A 17,475-nucleotide genomic window follows, 5' to 3' on the forward strand; every position below is an offset into this window, starting at 1 on the left:
TGCACAACGGAGAGGAAACGGCGCGCGCGTACGGCTCCGCGCGTGCGACTCAGAGGAACAGGTGGGGCCGCGTGGACCTTGGACCTCGCGCGAGCAGAGCCRCGGCACGGCCCCGGCCGCGAGCATGGTAAGGCGGCCCCGCGCGCCTCGGCCCTTCCAGCGCCGGGGAGCAAACGAGGAACCCGGCGRCGTGCCGGGGAGCGGGGGGAAGGTGGTGGAAACCTCTCGTCGGCGCGGCTCCGGGACCGGCTCTCTTGCAAAATCTCCCTCTGCTCTTACGGATTCGAACGCTTYCTCAAGTCTTACCGAGCCGGACGGCGCGTGCTCACGCAGTGGTTTGTTTTTTTCCCAAATTACTAAAAGAAATTTCTAAGTAAGATAGTTATGGGCTAAAGACATATTTTTATAATGTATTTAAACAACTACATAAAAAAAGATAGAAGGATCTGAGTCCAGGAGATGGTTGTTTTCAACAGCATTACTGGCAACTGAGCTGAGAACCCCCAATGCATCTCTCTCCCTCTCTTTTTCTGTCTCCTTTTCTTTTCTTTTTTTTTTTTTAAAAAACTGTGATTTATGTGGTGCATGTGAAGTTTTGTAACTCGTCCCCAAGGGGATTCGCTGCAGCTACTGACTTGCACGTGGCAAACTCATCGCCGGTGCGAGACCAGTGTCTCTGCTGACTTTATACTCCAGGTGATTTTTTTTTTTTTAATATGACTTTTTTTTTCTTTAGTGCGTTATTTTGTTCAGCCCCTGTGCGTATTTTTAGAGCCAGGCGAACGAGGAAGTCTAGCAGAAGTTTCTTCCGGACTTCTCACACTTTCTACTCTCCGGGGCGGTCGTGCTGAGCGCTGGGGCTTTGTCCCGAGGCAGGGTGGAAGGTTGCTCTCGACCTTACCGCGAGAAGCTCGCGGCATCCGTTCCTGAAGAGGAGGAATTCTTGCCGTGTGAATGGTTTGTCCCAGGAAAACAGTCGTGCCCGCCTTTTGTTTGTGTTTCTCAACAGCCGTTCGGCTGTCTGGTTAGGAAACGCCGGATACTTTCCAGCGAGATAGCCGGCAGAAGTTGTTTTTCTTTGGCCGCAACCGCTCCACTAACCTATTTTGCTCTTACTGCACAGTACGCTGATTTTTATTTTATTTTTAATTTCTCAGCAGACCAACAGTTTTTATTTGAGAAAGAAGCAGGCAAATAGCCTTCATTTCCCATCCGGTAGAATCTGAACCGTAGGACTGTCTGTGCCCTGATGCGCTGTTGTCTTATTTCAACAGCTCCTGTTGTTTTCCAAGGAGGCAAAAATGAAGAAAATGCAGGGGGAATTCTTTATCTCAGTGAAAAGTCCTGCTTTCCTACAAGCGAGCATTTAAACTGAGGTTGTAAGCACAGCATTTTTTTTTCCTTCCTCTCTCCTCCCTGCCCCCGCTGCCTTCTCCCTCCCCCTCCACCCCATGGCCAAAGCTGCATGGGAAACGCATTAAAGGCTTGCAGTAGGTCTTGCATTAAAYGCTGTGCAGTAGGTCCCGAGCTCGGCACGCTCTCGTTTCCTGCAGCAGTGCTCCTTGTCTCCGAAGGTGCCGCTCGCTCCTGTGCGGCCCTGGAGGATGGACCCCCCCCCCCCAGCCGTGCCTCCTCCGCGAGGGAACTGGGCTCTGACGCCCAGCCTTGACCTGCCCTTCTGTAAAATGGGAGGAGTGATGCTGCCCCCTTCTCTTGGGAGCTTTACTGATGGCAAACACCCGTGGAGATGGCAGGGGAGGGTTGGCTGGGAAAGGAGGTTGTCCAGGACTTTGCGTTTGCTGAGGGAAGGAGGTGTAGACCAGTGCTGGATGATGTTGGCTCGGTGACTTTCTCTCTGCTCAAGCACAGCTGTTTTGTCATGAGGGCTGGCTCTTTGCTAGGCTGTGAGGTACTCGGCATCAGCAGGATATTTTCCGCAGTTGCTGGAGAAAGAAGAAAAGCACGTGGGACCGAGATACCGTGGCAGGGTAAACGACTACACCGCATCTTTGTGGGCGTGCAGAGAGCGAATCGAGGCTGCTCTCGGCTTGAATCYCTGCACACAAGCACCTGCAGCGCATCTTTTGTGCTCTGCCCCCTAACTCGTCCCTTTTGCTCTCCCTAGGCATGCTCTGAAAATGGACTCGGGTGGTGCTGAGCTGGAGAGGGTCAGCAACAGCTCTGCCGAGAGCCTCAGCCCGCCTTTCAGGAGCGTCCACGTCAGCTTCACGGCCGGCTCCACCGACAGCCTCGACTCGGACACGCGGACCGGCAGCGATGGCGGTAAGCGAGCGTCGGGTGCAGGAGAGGCAGCGTCAGGCCTGAGGAAGTGGTTACCCACATCCTGAGTCCTGCTGCTAAGGCAGCATCCACAGAGCAAGGGTCCCGCGAGCTACCTCTCCCAGCAACCCTTCATCTGTCTGCTGCTCYTGCCCTGCTGCTTCTTGGTGTCCTAGAGGTGCCCTGCATGGTGCCCTTGGGTGCCTGAGCACTCTTGAGCAGGCTGCCCAGAGAGGTTGTGAAGTCTCCAGGTTTGGAAATACTTGAAAGCTGTCTGCACATGGTCCTGGGCAACATGCTGTAGGTGACCCTGCTTGAGCAGGGAGGTTGGACTAGATGGTCTCCAGAGGTCCCTTCCAACCTCAACCATTCTGTGAGATGAATGTGACAGTCAGGCCAGTATCATCATTTTTATTTTTTTGAATTGGCCAGTGCCCAGACCATTCATACTGTGACTCTCCTGTTCAGATAAAACCTACATCTGAAAGCAATTTTGCTCATCCTGCATGTGCTTCATGTGTTGCACACGGTAACGGGTAGCCTTGTGTAGGAAGTCCTCCACCAATTTGAGGAGTACCAGAAGGAGTCCTGTGCTAGAGGTGATCTCTCYGTCTCATTGCGTTTGCAGCTGTTTCTTGAAGGGGAAAAACTTACCTTCACTCCTTTAACTGAGCTCTAAAAATATTTATTACGAAGTCACCTGTTTCATAAATGTGCAACTTAGACATGTAGTAACGTGTTCAGCAGCTCAGCAAGTATTTCCTTTGCAAAAGCAGCCTCTGTGTAGTGGAAGTTGTSTCTCTCCAAGAGCAACAATTTGCAGCAATAAAATCAAGAGAAAGGGGTCTGGAAACTCCTTTTTTTTTTTTTTCTTTCCACTGCTAACTTGGAGTTTGGAGGTGAGACCRTGCCAGAAAATTGTACAGGATAGAGGAAAAACTCACGTTTTAGATCTTTGCTTACTGGGCACAGGAGCAGATTGCTGTCAAAAATCTTATGGGACAAGAGGATTTTTCTGCTCCCGCTGACAGAAGTAACTGTTTAAACTCCAGTCAATTTTGAAACAAATAACCCGCTGGCGATTTTTTTTTCTTGCTGATGCAAGCAGGAAGCTATGCAGTCAGTCACCCAGTGAGCTTAGCTCAAACTGGCTGTGCTGTGCTTTAAAATACGAGGGGAGAAACGCTTCAGCCGAAGGACTTTATGCTGGAGGCACGGAGCTCTGTCAGGAAAGCTGGGAGAGGGTTTCATTCGGTACATTGGGGCAGAGCCCAGCAGCACATGAAAAGGAGATAAGAGCTGTTTGGCAGGGCGTTTATGGGCCAAGCGCGTGGAGTGGGAGCTAAACTTTACAGCACGGACATGTGTTCCCTGAGCAGCCCCCAAGTAAATCTGGCCCCTCAAAACGGAGACTCGGCTGCGTGTCCTGGCGGAGTTGCCGCCGTGGACTGGAAGTTGCAAGAGATGCTGTGCTCAACTATTGCTGCTTGGGGATTATGCCGGTGTCTCAGCARGGAGATGTGGCACGGAGGGGATCGTTCCCGTGGACCACGCAAGGTATGATGCAGGCATTTGAGTTTCATCAAAAACTTAGGGCACGCCTCTTCCTTGAGCTCTGCAATTAACTGTGCAGCTGTAGGGCAGTGGATTGCTCCATGAGTGGGTATCCAGTGCAGGCAGACACCCGGGCCCAGGGCCGTGGCAGGAATCGGACAGCTTGACACCCAGCGGCTGGCRTGCAGGTGGAACAAGAGATGTGTGCAGGCTGACAGCAGCCTCTGAAGAACTGTTTCTCAGCATGTTGTTGAAGATGGGGTGACGAAACTGCCTCCTATGGGAAGCTGTAACTTTCACGGGAGCCGAAATCACTGCTATTGATTCCAGTTCCCAGGGTATTTCTCAATGCTGTCGCTCGGGATGTGGCGGATTGTAGCCTCCAGGAAGCCTTGGCARTGGAAGTGATGTGTGAAAGCTGAGGTTATTCTGCCAAGCCCTGATGGAGAGGAACAGGGATAGGTCGAGCTGATCTCTGCTTGGGTAGCTGCGAACTAGCAGATCTGCACCCACCTTGTGCTGTCTCAGCTAGTGAGCAGCTGCCAGCTAAGGCTGCTCTGACACAGCTGTGCAGCACGTGGTGACATGCAGACACAGTAGCGTGGGYTGGAGGCTCGTGGAGCCAAGCACCTGCTTTGCAGGTCGTGGGGAAGAGGTGGGGAGTCACCAGGGTTGTGAGTCAGCGGAGGGTCCGTTGTGGGCCGGTCTGAAACCACTCTGGGGTTTTCCCAAGCAAAGAGCTACTGTGGGGACACCCCTGCGGTCAGCTGAACCCACACCAGCAGCCTTGCTAGGGGAAAGGCTCTGCTGTGCTTTGAGGGCTTGCTACCAGTCTGAAAACATCAGCTTTGGCAGCAGAGTTCGAAGAGAGCAATAGCTTCCGCTGCCAGCTCAGCTTGCTCRGAGCAAAACTCCATCGGGCATATTCCAAGGCATTAGCAGAACTCGGGTTTATTGAAAGCCCCACCTATCGTTCAAGCGATGTAGAATATTCCCTGAAATAATTATTTCCATTCTTTAAATTTCCCCTGCAGACCTCTCTGCTCCACATTTGTTATATCTCCATGACCTGAAATTATTGCTCTTTATTTCGATGTCAAATCATCTTCCCCCTCCTCCCCTTTTCCGTGACATGCAATGGGCTTTATCCATCTCTAGTCTGGCCAAGGTAGGTAAACAGATGCTATGGATGCCTGAAARGAGAGACACGCACCCAAATCCACATGCCAGTGGCATGTTGGGATGCTCGGGGCTCAGCTACATTGCAGGGTCAGGCTGCATGCTGAGCAAAGAAGTTTGAGAATCCACTGGCAGAGGCCAGCTTCGGGGAGAACTGGCCTAATCTGGCCTTCCTCTAGGATTTGAACCTTGCCCAGCGTGAGGCAAAATACTCCCAAGTTCAATATCCTCCTTGGGCCGCTCCGGTTGCGCTCGAGCTGGAGCTGCATGCGACGTGAGTCACGCTCCCCTTATCGTGCCGCGCCGCGCCGCTGAAACGCTGGGTGGCAGCTCCTAGATGCAGAGGGCTTTTGTTTCAATGTTTGTCGTGGAACGAGTATCCCCCAAGTGCTTCATTCTCACTGCCTCATGGGTGATGTCATGGCTTAAATATTTACCCTCTCCTGGCTTTCTACTGGGTTTTTTACTACTGTGTATGCAGTTCGTGGGCAAAGGTTTGGGGAGGTGGATTTTTAGGTGACTGCTGTAGCCTGCCTTGAAGATTTGCTCTATTAAGTTGGGTTAAACACCTAACCCTTTCAGTGCAATAGGCACTGATGAGGCTCACCCTTTGGGTGTGAGTGTGATCTCCTTTGCTTCTGGCTTTCTGGGCAAGATGGGCCAAGGGGCTTTGCTCTGCAGGGGCCTGGTGGAGATAAGTTGTGGTGGTGATGGGGATGTGGCGAGGGGCCTGTGCTCCCAGCTGGTGAGGACCATCCATTCCCTTGTTCAATGCCCATTTTTCTATGTGTCGTTGTCTCCTAGGRCACTCGTCAGAGCCGAACCACTCCCCGCCAGCAGCTGAGAGCCAAGTGTTTCCCCCCATCCCTTTTGCCGCTCACTCCTGCGAGGAYGGTCCCTCCTCTGCCTCCAGCCACCCACCCCCTCTGCCCCAGAAGAAGACAGTGAGCAGAGCCATGTCCTCCCCAGATGGCTTCTTCTGGGGACTGGCCTCTTCRGGCAGAGCGGGCAGCGCTGCCAGCCCCAGGCTGAACATCAGCCACTCTGACAGCAACGTCTGCCTCCGTGAGGATTCTCTCTTTGGCTACCCGGAGTGCCTGGGGGCTCCCCTTGGTGCCTTCTCCTCCTCAGAGTCCTTGGAGAAAGGCTCGAAAGGAAACAGCTCCTGGGGCTCAGCTGCTAGCAAAAGCACGGGGGCCTCCATCCGCAGCAGAAACCATCAGGCCCTTTCCTCCTCGCAGCTCAGCGTATCCAGCCAGGTATCTTCAGGCTCCAGCCTCCAGCTCCACAACCTCCTCAGCAACATTGACAGCAAGGAAGGGGTGTATGCCAAGCTGGGGGCTCTCTACGCCGAGTCCGTGCGCCGCCTGGTTGCCAAGTGCGAGGACTGCTTCATGCGGGAGCAGAARAACGAGCTGCACTTCAACGAGAACAACTGGTCACTCTTCAAGCTGACGTGCAACAAGCCCTGCTGTGATTCGGGGGATGCCATATATTACTGTGCCACCTGCTCCAAGGACCCTTCCACCACCTATGCTGTGAAGGTAAGTCTGCGCCTGGGAGGTGCCCAAGCTCGTCCCCATCTGCAGCTGAGGATGAGGCAAAGAGCTACAGGGCCCAAGCCATGCTGGGGGGTCTGTAGCAGAGGTAGAATTGAATCTCCAGGTTCCTTTTGCCATGTGCAGCATATTAGATGGGAATGACAGAGTCAGATGCAGACAGTGGGAAGCACCATCACCGTAGGATGGCCTGTTTTCTTGGTGCTTGTCCTTCTCATAATTGAAGTCTGGCACGTGAACCCCCCCCACACACCAAAATTATCATTCTCCCCCCCACACACACCTCTTGCGAAAGATCACTTTGGAGAAATACTTTTCACTGTAGCAAATGTCAGTCAAATGCTTATGGCTGCAGAATAGTAGGGTCTGCAACCCAACCATTTCCTCTAAAAATCTTTGTTCTCTAGAGAAATATTATATCGTAAACTTGGAGGATTTCACCTCTGACAACACAAGCTGATTAAAAGCTGTTCAGAAGACAGGCTGTTTCCTTCTGCTTGCCTTTTATGTGGAAAGTCTGGCCCAGAAACCATGTGAGTGCTTCTATGATCTTGAAACTACRTGCCTTAAGATATTGCAGATCTCAGTAAAACGATGCAAGGCTGACTTAGAGGGGCTGTGTAAGGTCAGATCTGGAATAATTTTCTGTAACTGTAAAAAATCTGTGTTTGAAATGGAAATTTTCGATGCACAAATTCAGCTCTCTTTAAGCTAGAGAAGTAAGCTTATGCAACCTGTTTCACGCACATCCCRTGGATTTGGGGATCTTGACCTAGGTTACTGCGTGAACAGAGAGCTTTTAATTTCTACTTTGGTTTAACCCCAGGGGCAGCTYGTTGCTGCTGACTCCTCAGGTTATTTTCAAAACCTAAAATAATTGCCAAGAAAGCACTRCCAGAGATGCATTAAGCAGGAATAAAAAGCCCTGCTGAATTGATTCCACCAATGCAAACCCCAGGGGGATRTTTTAGTTCAGTGATAACTTTAAAGCCAGTTGATACTCTTAGGAAAGCACAGCCAAGCCAATAGGGGAGCTCTACACAACCAGAGCAGCTAGGTGAGGCTTTGCCCCAATAYCCTTAGCCCAGCATTCAGAGCGGTAACTTTTTTGATGTGCTGGACCTAAAACACATTGAGGAGTGTGTGTGGTTTTTCTTTTTTTTTTTTTTTTTCCTTCAAAAAGTGGAGCGGAACAGTGGTGTAAACTGATGTGCTCCTTTGCAGCGTGTGCTTCCCCGTGGCACACGCAGACTTTTCCTCTTGCCTGCAGTGTTTGATGGGGCTCAGAAGCTCAGCTCTAACGGTGCAACAGATGAGTTACCGTCAAGGCAGAAACAGCCCTTTTTGTAGTCTAACAGGACCGTGGATGCGTGCGAAGCTGAGCACGTGTTCATATGCATGCACATGCATCTCCTGCAAGGTTCCAGAGTACCTTCTTTTTTTATAGCTGAGATAGAGACTAGTTGGGAAACTTTACAGCTGTCTGATTTCTAGCTGCTCCTCCAGGCTGCTTGCACAGGTTTTCTAATGGGAAAGAGATCACAGACCTGTAGTTAAAATAAAGACTTGAGAGCTCAAGAAGGGCAGAGGATTTGACTTGAGCCAAGGGGCCTGATGAGCAGCAGGAGCCAGAGCTTAGGCTGTGCTCAAGCAGACACATACAGAATAGCTAGAAAGAGCTGGAAAGAGGTAATGTGAAATGGCTGGAGCRGTTGATCCAAGATACGCTCCGTGCCTCGGCTTCTCTCTCCACCCACGATGAACCAGGTGCCTACTTGGAGTTTGCTGTGTGGTGGACACCTCAGATGCAGCCAAAGTCGTGAAGAACACCGCCGGAGAAGATCCCCCCCCGACTCCATTCGGCTACATGTATTTTGTCAGGGACTTCTCTTTCTCTGGAGTATTTCCTCTCTTCTTCTGAAGCTTGTGTGCCTCCTCCTTTTGCAAGGAGGAGCAATCCRGCTTGCTCAGTAGAGGGCTGGAAGGCTGCTTCTGCCTTCAGGGACCTTCTGCGGCTCATTGCGGCCCACTGCACTAATCTGCAGTCTGTCTAACTCCTTGGAAATTATCTTTCCTCAAAATAAGCATGCAGCCACGGCAGGGCATTTTCRTTCAGCGGAGAGAGGACAATAGGGATTTGAAATGCTCCCTCCCCGTGCTGTCGTCTCATCTGAGCAAATCRTCTGCAAACGCCTCGATTCAAACCGCTGCTAGAGGCATACAAAAGCAGCCCGTTTGTCCAGCTCCACTCTGTTCTTGTATTTGTTTTTAACTCGGAAGCAGAATTGATTTCTTGTCCAATTCTTGCACGCACGCCAGTGGCGTGCTCCAGGGTTTGAACCTTTTATGCTGMGTTTCAGCCCACTGCTGGTTCCTGTGGGTGAAATATAAATACATCCCTAAATAAATAAAAAGGCATATAATAGGAATGCCAGAAGGTCCGTAAGTTTGATGGGTACCTCTATAATAAACTTGGGTTTGTGTTTGTTCAATCTTTAATGCAGTCATAATGCTAAAACATAGAACAAAATGAAGATAAAGTCATGTGGGCTTAAGAGAAACTAGACTGTAAATGCTTTCGCCCCCCCCCCCACCACCTTGAGTTTGCTGGACTCTCACATATTTCTAAGTCTGTTGTAAACTCCCACTTTCTCCCTAATGTTTTCTTTGCTGTGCCAGTTCAGTACAGTTCGCGGCTGGCTTTCCTTAGCCATTGATTAGGGCTTTGAGAGTAATCACTGACACGGGTAAGAGGAGTGGTTGTAAAGGATATGAAAGTGGTTCCAGGATTTAGGATCAGAGAAGGGTTTAGGTAGGAACGGAGGCCTGCAGATCTCTGTCCATGCCCTGCTCCAAGTAGGGCCATCCTGAAAGTCAAGTARGGTTGCTCAGGGCCTCATCCAGGCAGGATGAGGAGATGTTGACCRTCTCCAGGGAATGCTAGTGGCACGTCTTTAGCCACAGGCTTTGCTTTTCCCTCTGCAAAGTGTCCCCCCTGCGTCACAGGGGGGATCTGACTGACATGCATCCTGCTTGTACTGAYGTCTTCCTCGGCATCTGCAAACGGGAACTCACCCCTAAACTCCTGATCTTTGCCCTGTCTCTGCCCCTGACTGGCTCTGCTTCATTTTTGGTCTCTCTCCGCAGATTTGTAAAACTCAAGAGTCGAAGGTGGCCGCTTCGTACTGCAGCCCCGCGGTGCCAGTCCACTTCAACATCCAGCAGGACTGCGGACATTTTGTGGCCTCTGTCCCCTCCAGCATGCTGCTGGCCTCGGATGGGGGGAAAAGTGTTCCCGTGGATGGCCTCCGTCCCTCCCGCCCTGCTAGCGAGCACGACTGCGTGGTGGTCATCACCCGGGAGGTGCCGAGCCAGACCACTGCTGACTTCGTGAGGGACTCGGTGGCGTTGCACCAAGCCAAGCCTGAGCTTTACGAACGCCGCGTTTGCTTCTTGCTCCTCCAGCTCTGCAATGGCCTGGAGCATCTCAAAGAACATGGCATCATCCATCGCGACCTGTGCCTGGAGAACCTCCTACTTGTCCCCTGTAAGCCCCCCATGAGCTGTGTGAAAGCCAAAGATGACAAACACTTACCCCGCCTCATCATCAGCAATTTTTTGAAAGCCAAACAGAAGCCAGGATCTGGAGACTCCAAACTGAGGAAGAGCCAGGCCCGGCTGGCCCCRGAGATTGTGTCGGCTTCTCAGTACAAGAAATTTGATGAGTTTCAGACTGGCATTCTCATTTATGAGCTTCTGCACCAGCCTAACCCCTTTGAGGAGAAGGTGCACCTCAGGGAGCAGGAGTACAGCCCTGAGGACCTCCCTGCTCTGCCCAGCCTGTCCATCTACTCCCGAGGGCTCCAGCACTTGGCTCACCTGCTGCTGGAAGCGGATCCCATAAAGCGCGTGCGGATCAGCGAGGCCAAGCGGATGCTGCAGTGTCTGCTCTGGGGACCCCGGAAGGACCTCACTGAGCAGCCCCTCAACCATGAGGAAGCCCTCCGCCAGGCACTGCAGAACTGGGTTGACATGAAGCGCGCCCTGCTGATGATGAAGTTCGCCGAGAGGGCCGTGGACACGGAGCGGAGCGTCGAACTGGAGGACTGGCTGTGCTGCCAGTATTTAGCGTCCACCGAGCCCACCTCCCTCTTGCACACACTAAAACTGCTGCAGCTGCTTTGACCTCGGACGTGTCTTGGAGGTGGCCGAGGGCTCCCGGTTTCCTCGCGGCTAAAGGTACAGAGCCCTTTGTACGCGAAAGGCATGCATGTCAGCTGTGAGTGTGCATTTAGCTCCTGCCCTGCACTCCGATCCACATCAGACACGTTTGCTACCTTGAACAGTGTCAATAGTGAGCAGGTGAAACTGGGAACCTACCCTGGTTGGGGTGGGAATTTTTTTTTTTTTTTTGATATGGTAAGTCTGTGGACTAATAAACTGCTGCCTGTGTGTGTGTGTTTCTAATAAGCACAATATACTTGAGACGATTTCCTCGCCTGTGGAGCCTGCCTTTGTTTTCCTGCCCCCACCCCACAAGCATCGGAGTCTCTTTGCTTGGAAACAAGGTCCGCTCATGAGGGCGGGCAGCAGAGGTGAGCAGAGTTGTCCCAGTTCTCTGGGGGAACAAGAGCAACTTGTGTCACGCTGCTTTGCAAGGGAGGACAGGRAGAGGCTTTCGTGTTCATGTGTCTTTGCTTTTGGTGTATTTTGTGTATCGGTTTAGAAACAAAAATCAGCACTTGTTTCTGTGTCTAATCTGTCCTTTCCGCTGTGAGCAGCTCAATATCCTCCACCTGTAACTTGTTCTGGGGGCTAATACAGCATCACCATCCTGTGTAGTGCTGCAGCCCTGTAGGCTGCCGATCGCAAAAGGGCGAGCGAGGGAGGGCTGCGATGCGGCTGTGCTCACAGGGATGCTGCTGCTCTGGGCTGGGAATTATCCCTTGTAAAATTAATGAAGTGGAAAATCCCCCTATTCGCCTCCCGAGGCCCTGGGGAGAAACTGAGGGCCAGATCTTTCTTGTCCCTCCTGCTCCTAACTGGTTGTTCACCTGTCCGTTGTGTCTGGCGTTTAACCCCTTTGAGATGTTAGCTGGCATGAGGAGGTCAGGACCATTGGCCTCTGGTCTGGGAGGCTCTCATTGCTTCTGGTGTTTGACTTAGAAATGCAAAGGGCTGAGTGCGGTGCGAATGTGCCCTTCCGAGAGAAGGGAGGTGATGGCAGCATGATGGAAGAGGGAGAAGCGATCTGGCTCCCTCTGTCTAGATGTATGGGAACCACCTGACTTGGCAGAGCTACGGCTCAGAAAAGCTGTTTTTTTCGGAAGGGTATTGGGCCACTTTTGCCCTCTTTCCACCCAACAAGAGGTGGAGCAGAGCTGTCCTGCTCCTGGGCCCAATTCTGCTGCCTGTGGAAAAGGGGCAGGATCAGGACGSCTTGAGAGAGCCCAGAAGCAGGCAGCTTCACTCAGGCTCAGCTACCCTCTTCCAGCCCAAAATAGGGAGAAATGCATGAACACTCCTCCAGCCTTGATTCACCTCCAGAACTGGCATGGTTTCTTGGAGGCATTTTAAATCCTCRGGTTTTCTGACACTGTGTGTGAATCATTTCCAGGCTTCTCACCTGGATCTTTTATCTGTTTGGCTGCRATTGCTGCTGATGGGAGGGAACGATTCCTTGGCTGGGCACCCGTTTGTGATGGATTTCTCCCTGATCCCCGTAGGGAGGAAGCCTTGCACGTCTCTGCCTGCTGAAAGAATGCAGGATGGCTCCAACTGTGGTCGTCAGGGATTTTTTTATTTTTTATATGCTGGCTTTCTTGTATCTTGACTCTTGTGTCTGCTCCCCTCCAACATAGGTATGACTCAGGAGCCTTCTGGCTCATGAACGCTGCTCTGTGGACCATCCTGGACACGTTGCTGTTGAAAGCCTGGCCTTGGCCTGCTGCACGTGGTCTCACATGGACTGTGGGAGCTATTAAACAGTCCAGCACGTTTTGCATAGATAAGATGAAGAAATGACTGGATTTGTAAGCATGGATGTGGGGAACAAGTTGGAGGCAGCTCTGCAGGACACCACTGAAGGTGGCAGAGAGAGATGGGGCTGTGACAAATACAAACTTAATGCCAGCTGTACTGGTCACAGGGAGATAGTTTATTTGAGGCAAGTGTCTTGCAAGGCTTGGGCTGGGCACTCAGCAGGAGCCTAAGCAGTGGCCAGGTGTCCAGCTGGCCCACATAAATAACACATGTCTGGGTCCATTTTGCTTGCTAAGTTTCAGCTTAGTGACAGCCGCTGGCCCTGATGCAGKTACTGTCTCGGGGCCTGCGCTGTATGGGAGGTTAATGCGATCGTAACACTTTCTCTTGATACAGGGCATTTGAAAGGGGCTCCGGTGTTGATCTTGGTACCCTGCATCAGCATGCCCCATAGAATATGGGCTGGCAATAATGTTTTAGCATTTTCAGCTGTATTGTCTTCAGAAGCAGGGARTGGCTTGTTCTCTCATGTGAACAGAAACTCTGAGCTCCATGCTCCCTATTGCCTTCCTCTGTGGCAGCCCCTGACTCCWCTCTAATCCAAACAGTCCTGGGCTTTTGGGTCCCAGGTCTGTGCTTGAGCTGGTTTCCTCTGCCCCACTGTTGTGGGGCAAGTGACCCCAAGACCTGGCTCAGTGTCGTACCCAACCTTGAGGGCTCTGATGGCTCCCTTTCCCTTTCTCCACACTGTCCTCAGCATGCCTGGGCAAGCTGGGCCCTCCCTAGGCAGTAGCCCTGCTGTGCCTAGCTGGCATCTTGCCTCCTGTGGCCAGGATCCTCTGCAACGATAGTGGAAGGGAGAGAGCATCCTTGTTCTCAGTAAAGCAGAGGGRTGCAACTAATCTGTGCCCTGGGGACTGCCATGTCACCCACCCTGGGGGACTGCAGGAGAGCTCTTAACTGGGACCATAGCTCGGGGTCTGCATGCTGCAGGGAAGGGGCCAAGGGGCAGTTGCAGGCTGAATATCACAGACTTGTCCATCTTGCTGGTACTGTTGAGTGGAGAAGGGGCTGCTTCTGGTCTCATGCTGCTCCCAGACAGACTGCCAGCCCCTTTCCCCGTGCCCAGGCTCCTTAWGGCCTTCGCGTGCAAGAAAGGAAAGCTGGCAGGCCTTGGCTCCTTGCACCCACCTCCCATCCCCATGCAAGTCAGATAGGCAGGAGCTGGACATATTTGTTGGCTGGTGCGTTTATATCACAGATGAGTTTGGTGGGGAAGTGTTGTATGCTTTCTTACCTGGGGTGAGTCTGAGGCCCAAAGCCTCAAGACAAATACAGTGTAGTCAGGGCTGTTGGGAACTATTCTGCTCAGCAGTCCCATGACCCCTCCTGCCCTACTTCAGAGCATCCCTCAAAGCTGGGGGGATACTGCAGGAGCCAAAGCCACCCTGCTTCTCCTGTTTCCTCCCTGTCTATGAGCTGCTGTTATATGAGGCTGCTTGATGGATAGTCCTCTTGCCTTGTGTGCTCATGTGTCTGGGGACATTCCCCAGCTGGCAGCACAAGGTAGCTGAGGATGTGGTCAATTTTGCCTCARTTTCTTGGTGAGCAGCAGCAGCAAAGTGAGGCTGTAAGAGAGGAGAAAGATGCTGCTGGAGGAAGTCCAGAGCAGGTGGAGTTCGGAGAAGCTCTTGGTCTCTACAGCCACCAGGATGTAGGTGATGATAAGCTGGGTGAAGAGCCAGGTTGCAGCAGAGTAGAGGAGCTTTGCACCATGGGAGGAAGCCCAGGCACGGAGGAAAKGGTGGATATGGTAGTCAGCCTCCACCATGATGGCCCCACACAGGAAAACAAAGACCTGCCCAGGCTGGAGACCATGCCACCAGGCGGARAGGGCGAAGGTGGCAAAGAGTGGCTGGACTGGGCAACGCTGGAATATGAGTCTCCTCAGCCAATGGGATGTGGTCTTGTTCCAGGTTCGAGCAAAGACAGCCACACCRTTGGTGGTCTCCAACATCCACAGGTCACTGCCTGAAAGGTCACCTTGGCCTGTCTCTGGCCCGAAGCCTGCTGCCTCAAGGAGGGCCTCATCCAGCATCCAGTGTGAATAGTAGGCCAGCTTCAAGAGCAGGGCTTGTGTCCACATGCTGTGCACACAGCTGAGGCCAGTGCAGCCCTGCATGGTGGCTAGCTGGCCCTCCAGCCCTGCGTGCAGTGCCTGCAGAACCAGTGCACAGAGGCATCTCCGGCCAGCAGCCCCCAGTGGGCAGTGGGAAGTGCTTGAGAACTCAATCTGGGCCTGAAACCTCTTGAAGGAGCACAGGGAACCTCCTAGGAAGGCTGGAAAAAAGAGCAAGTAGCTACAGAGAGGCAGTGCTATCTGTAGAAACCCTTGGCACAGTCCTTTCCTGAATATCCGGGGCCAGAGATGTAACTTTCTGGGTCARCAGCATGGTGGCAGAGAGGATGATAGCTGACCTGGAAGGAAAGTACCCAGGACCTGCTGTGAGTCTTTTGGAGGGAGCGTTAGAGGCACAGCAGCAGGGCTGTACACGGAAACCTGCTTCCCACGCCCYCAGCGTGCACAGACGATGTGGCGAGGGGAGCCCAGCTGCTGGGGAACAGCAAGCTCGCTTGGCTCAGGGGCTCTCTGCCCTTCTGAAATGCCCTGGAGGGCTCTCAGAAGGGGACAGGAGGAAGGTGGTGYTGGAGGGGTTACCTGACGCCGTGTGGGTCTAGCTCCTGGCTTCTCAGGCCCAGATGGCAGAGCGTCTGCCAGGACATCTGGAGGCTGAAGGCCCAGGTGTGGGCACGTGCTGGGCTGACGGAGAGGAGGACGAGCACAGAGCCAGCCGCAGGGATGAAGAGCAGCAGGGTGTAACTGCCCATGGCTGTGCTGGCAAGGAGGCATCCTCCAGCAGGCGGGGAGACGTACCTGGAAAGGAAAGGGTGCCTTTGGCGGGCTGTTAGGAGAAATGAGGCTTGAAACTCCTGCTCCAGTGYTGACAGTAGGGTATCACTCAGGCCCAGCAGCCTCCCTGGTACCCCTATAGTTTGTCCCTTAGCCTTCCATAGGGCCAGGAGGCCATTGGGGCCATTGTGGCTGCAAGTGGCAATGGGGGGAACTGGGACCAGTGTTGCTGGCCCTGCTCCCCATCCTAGCCATGCCCAAAGCAGTCCCCATGCTCTGCCTTGCTCTGTTGCCCATGTGCCCATCCTGATACAGCCCTAAACCTCTCTCTGGCAAAACAGGACTGTCAGACCACGTACCGGGCAGTTGGAGAGAGCCGCCCCGAAGCACYGAGGTAACAGAAAAGAGCAGCAAAGGGGAAAGCTGCCAGCTGGTACGAGGCCATGGGGCAAAGCACAAGCACGTTTGCCCAGTGCATCAAGCCACTTGCTTCTTCAGTGTCCTCTGATGCCTAGGGAAAGGACTGAGCTGTAGGCTGGTCTGGCTCCTCTTTATATGTAGCAGGACCACACCACAAACTGAAAAAACAAAAAAACAAAAAAACAAAAAAAACAAACAAACAAAAAAAAAAACAAAGCGGGCCAAGGAAACAGGTATCTGCAGGAAGAGGAGCACAGTGTTTGCGTTTGTCAGTGCTGACTCCTTAAAGCACCTCTGGCCCAAGGTTTGTGTGCAGATGGAAAAAATTTAGACGTGGTGTTTGCTCTGCCAGAAGCTTGAGCCATTGCCCTGGCGCGATAGCGAGCCACCAAGATAAGAGCCTTCTTGGGTTGCCATGTGCATCAAGCTGGGATGTATTTCAGAGCAGATCCTCAGTCATATCCAGAGATTTATCAGGCTTGGTCCTTCCTCTCAGCTCAGACCTTCACCCTCAGGAGCTGTGGCTTTCTCCCAGCTCTTGCCTCGCTTGTCATGGGGTGGCAGTGGAGACCTCCTGGTAYTTACACCCCTGGTCACCGAGAGGAGAAGACGGGCCCTGCTGCTCTGCAACAGGGCCCTAGTACTCAGATGAGGCTACAGAGCCTTTTCATTTACCAGAAATAGTTCTATGCTTCTGAAACAGGTTTTCTTCAAGAAAATAAACACAAAYAAATGGAATCACTGAGCTACCTGTCACGGTAGAAATTAGCTGTTGCTGATTTTAAACTGCGCATTCATTCAAAAATACGCAACCTGGGAAGGCAAAAAGCTCCTCTTTTTGACCAGATGTGAAAAGTGATTTGAAAACTGATCTCTGGGGTGATCTGGAGCGAGTTACTATTGCTCCCCTAATGTCAGCTGCAGTATTTCATGTTAAACAGGCAGAAAATCCGAGAAAATCAGCCTGCAAGACTTCACTTTGTGTGTGTGTGTGTGTGTGTGTGTGAGAGAGAGAGAGAGAGATCTAGTTAGAAAATCCAGAAAATTCAAAAGAAATAGATTTTTTTTTTTAATACTTGATTAATACCTATTTTATTTTAGGCACATGAAAAGGTAAGTAAGTTCAGTGTCATTGCAAAGAGAAATACTATGAAATTTCCCTCTGGAGGAAAAAAAATAACATGCTGGAAAGATAGGAGAAAAAAGATTTCCCCCTTTCAGAGATGAATGCTTCAAAATACTTAGCTTTTTGATCATCAAAAAGAAATCTTAATTTTAAAGATAGATGAAGGCTGACATTTATGAATGTTTCTAGTCTTTAACACCTTGTTAACAGCACTAAGTATTTCACAAGATTAAGTGACTCTGTTTTAATACATTTGGACTGTTGGAAATTCCAGTATTTGTACAGTTACTTTATTTTCATTTAAAGCTGAACCCCCAAGACTGTCTCAAATATGCAAGAAAACTGCTCCATGTAGAGAGCAAAGGATTCAGTTATGCAAATTCTTCACTTAAAATTAGAAGATGAGCTGGGGCATCCTGGCCTGTTTCTGAATTACTCTGTTGCCTTGGCTAACTCTGGGTTCG

General features: G+C 51.8%; 2 protein-coding genes across 5 annotated transcripts in view; one reads left to right on the forward strand and one right to left on the reverse strand.

Annotated features, from left to right (window-relative positions):
• The window catches only part of PRAG1 (PEAK1 related, kinase-activating pseudokinase 1), a 30,596-nt gene that overhangs the window by 10,446 nt on the left and 2,675 nt on the right, over positions 1–17,475 (forward strand). For 2 of the 4 annotated variants that reach the window (XR_014896556.1, XR_014896555.1), the window contains exons 4-6: positions 2,126–2,283; positions 5,818–6,557; positions 9,720–10,811. Coding sequence is in view for 1 of the 4 variants with exons in the window: in XM_085310810.1 (XP_085166936.1) it covers positions 2,126–2,283; positions 5,818–6,557; positions 9,720–10,757 (1,936 nt within the window). In the remaining 3 variants the exon portion in view is untranslated. The other 2 variants (XR_014896557.1, XM_085310810.1) reach the window with 2 other exon arrangements.
• MBOAT4 (membrane bound ghrelin O-acyltransferase MBOAT4) lies at positions 14,137–16,046 on the reverse strand. Its single transcript, XM_085310811.1, is given in 4 exon segments — positions 14,137–14,950; positions 14,952–15,032; positions 15,274–15,489; positions 15,825–16,046. Coding segments are annotated over 4 exon segments (1,230 nt in total). The 5' UTR covers positions 15,944–16,046.

This window comes from Rhea americana, unplaced genomic scaffold, assembly GCF_003343005.1.
Source record: "Rhea americana isolate MKP2758 unplaced genomic scaffold, rheAme1 scaffold_326, whole genome shotgun sequence".
NCBI classification, from domain to species: domain Eukaryota; kingdom Metazoa; phylum Chordata; class Aves; order Rheiformes; family Rheidae; genus Rhea; species Rhea americana.